General features: G+C 38.6%; 1 protein-coding gene across 1 annotated transcript in view; it reads right to left on the bottom strand.

Moving 5' to 3' along the window:
• The window catches only part of LOC109320743 (mucin-5B-like), an 86,696-nt gene that overhangs the window by 10,203 nt on the left and 75,035 nt on the right, over nucleotides 1–1,458 (bottom strand). Inside the window, exons 37-38 of the mRNA XM_019551001.1 lie at nucleotides 784–853; nucleotides 452–603 (exon numbers count right to left, since the gene is read on the bottom strand). Of these exons, the coding sequence (XP_019406546.1) occupies nucleotides 452–603; nucleotides 784–853 (222 nt within the window). The remainder of the gene's footprint in view (nucleotides 1–451; nucleotides 604–783; nucleotides 854–1,458) is intronic.

Below are 1,458 nucleotides of genomic sequence, written 5' to 3'. Positions count from 1 at the left end.
TTATCGAAGCTGAGAAAGGGAAAGGGACACAAATCAAGAACAAGGCCCTGGGATCTAAGAAAAGGAACTGAAGAAACAGTGAACAATGGCCAAAACATAGGGACTTGAATCCAAACGTTCTTGGAGACTGATTTTATTTGCATCTTCCCAAATGAAAGTTCTTCTTTCTGGATAATATTAGGGGGATGTAATGCCCCTCAGAAGTATTTCTGGTCTAGTCAGAAAGTGCCATCCAAGAACTAAAGGCTAAGTGTACCAAGACCTGAGGAAGTATGTCTTGCATTCAAAAGCTTGTCTAACTTTATTCCAACCACATAGCTGGTCCAGTAAAAGATATCACCCTTTGAAATCCTTGCTTCTATTCATACAGCACACTGAGCCACAGGGCATTGACAACTGAAAGTGATTGTATTATGGAATCTTATAGCAGGTGTTCACAGCAAATTTTTATTTTTTTCCCCCAACTTGTATTTTTCCTTACCACAGAAAGAAACACATATGGCTTCAGAATCTCTCAACAGGATCTTCCCATCAGGGCAGTAACATCCTTCAACAAACACTTTTGCATTACTTTGTGAGGGAATGGTACCAGGAATGGTTTCCCTGCATAATTATATAATAAATAGGAAGGGATGAGTGACACCAAGCCCAGCTTTTAGAGAAAGCTAAAAACAAAAATCTGTCTGAGGAGAGCTGGAATTTTAGTGGGATCTGAATGTGAAAATCCCTTCAATACTTTAAAAATTACCAGCTTGTATCCTTAGTGCTTAGGAAATTACTCACCTGGTGAAGCATGTTCTTCTTTCTCTTCTCCCACATGGCTTGTAGACCTGGTCCCCAGAACAACTTGCCTCTGTAGAACATTGACAATATGCAGATTAGCATGTCCTGCTTTGCCTACGGCCTTACAATATAAATTACATCTGGGTAGGGTATTTCACTTTGTGCATTCCACAAACATAAAAGAGCAGGTTTCCAAAGAGAGGTTTCTATTGTATTTTTGATCATGAGGGCAGATTGTTCCAGTAATGAATTTGCAACAACACATGCTACCTTTACTACTGTGTCAACAGTTCCAGCAAGCACAGGGAAAACAAGCAGAGGGAAAGGGTATATATATATTGCCACCTAGTGATAAAACTGTACTGGACATGAACAAACTAGAAAACATTAGTGAAAGACTGAAATGTAGCACAGGTTCTGATCATTATGTATATATTCTATTATAAACCTTTGAACAAGTACCATTATATTGCCAGTGGCAGGACAAGATGGTTGTAAATGATGGGGAAAATTGACTAAGTCAAATATCATACTATTTTACTGATGTAAATCTAAAGTAATTCCACTTAACATCAGTGGGGTTATTCTGAATATACATGAACGTAACAGTGTAACTAAGGCCAAAATATGGCCCAGAAGATCCAGTCAGCTCTGGTACCAATAGCAGTATAGGTG

The sequence above is a fragment of the Crocodylus porosus genome, unplaced genomic scaffold (genome assembly GCF_001723895.1).
Source record: "Crocodylus porosus isolate Cpor-Errol unplaced genomic scaffold, CroPor_comp1, whole genome shotgun sequence".
Classification (NCBI taxonomy): Eukaryota; Metazoa; Chordata; order Crocodylia; family Crocodylidae; genus Crocodylus; species Crocodylus porosus.
The sequence above is the reverse complement of the archived record's forward strand: the minus strand, read 5'-3'. Positions and strand labels throughout refer to the sequence as shown.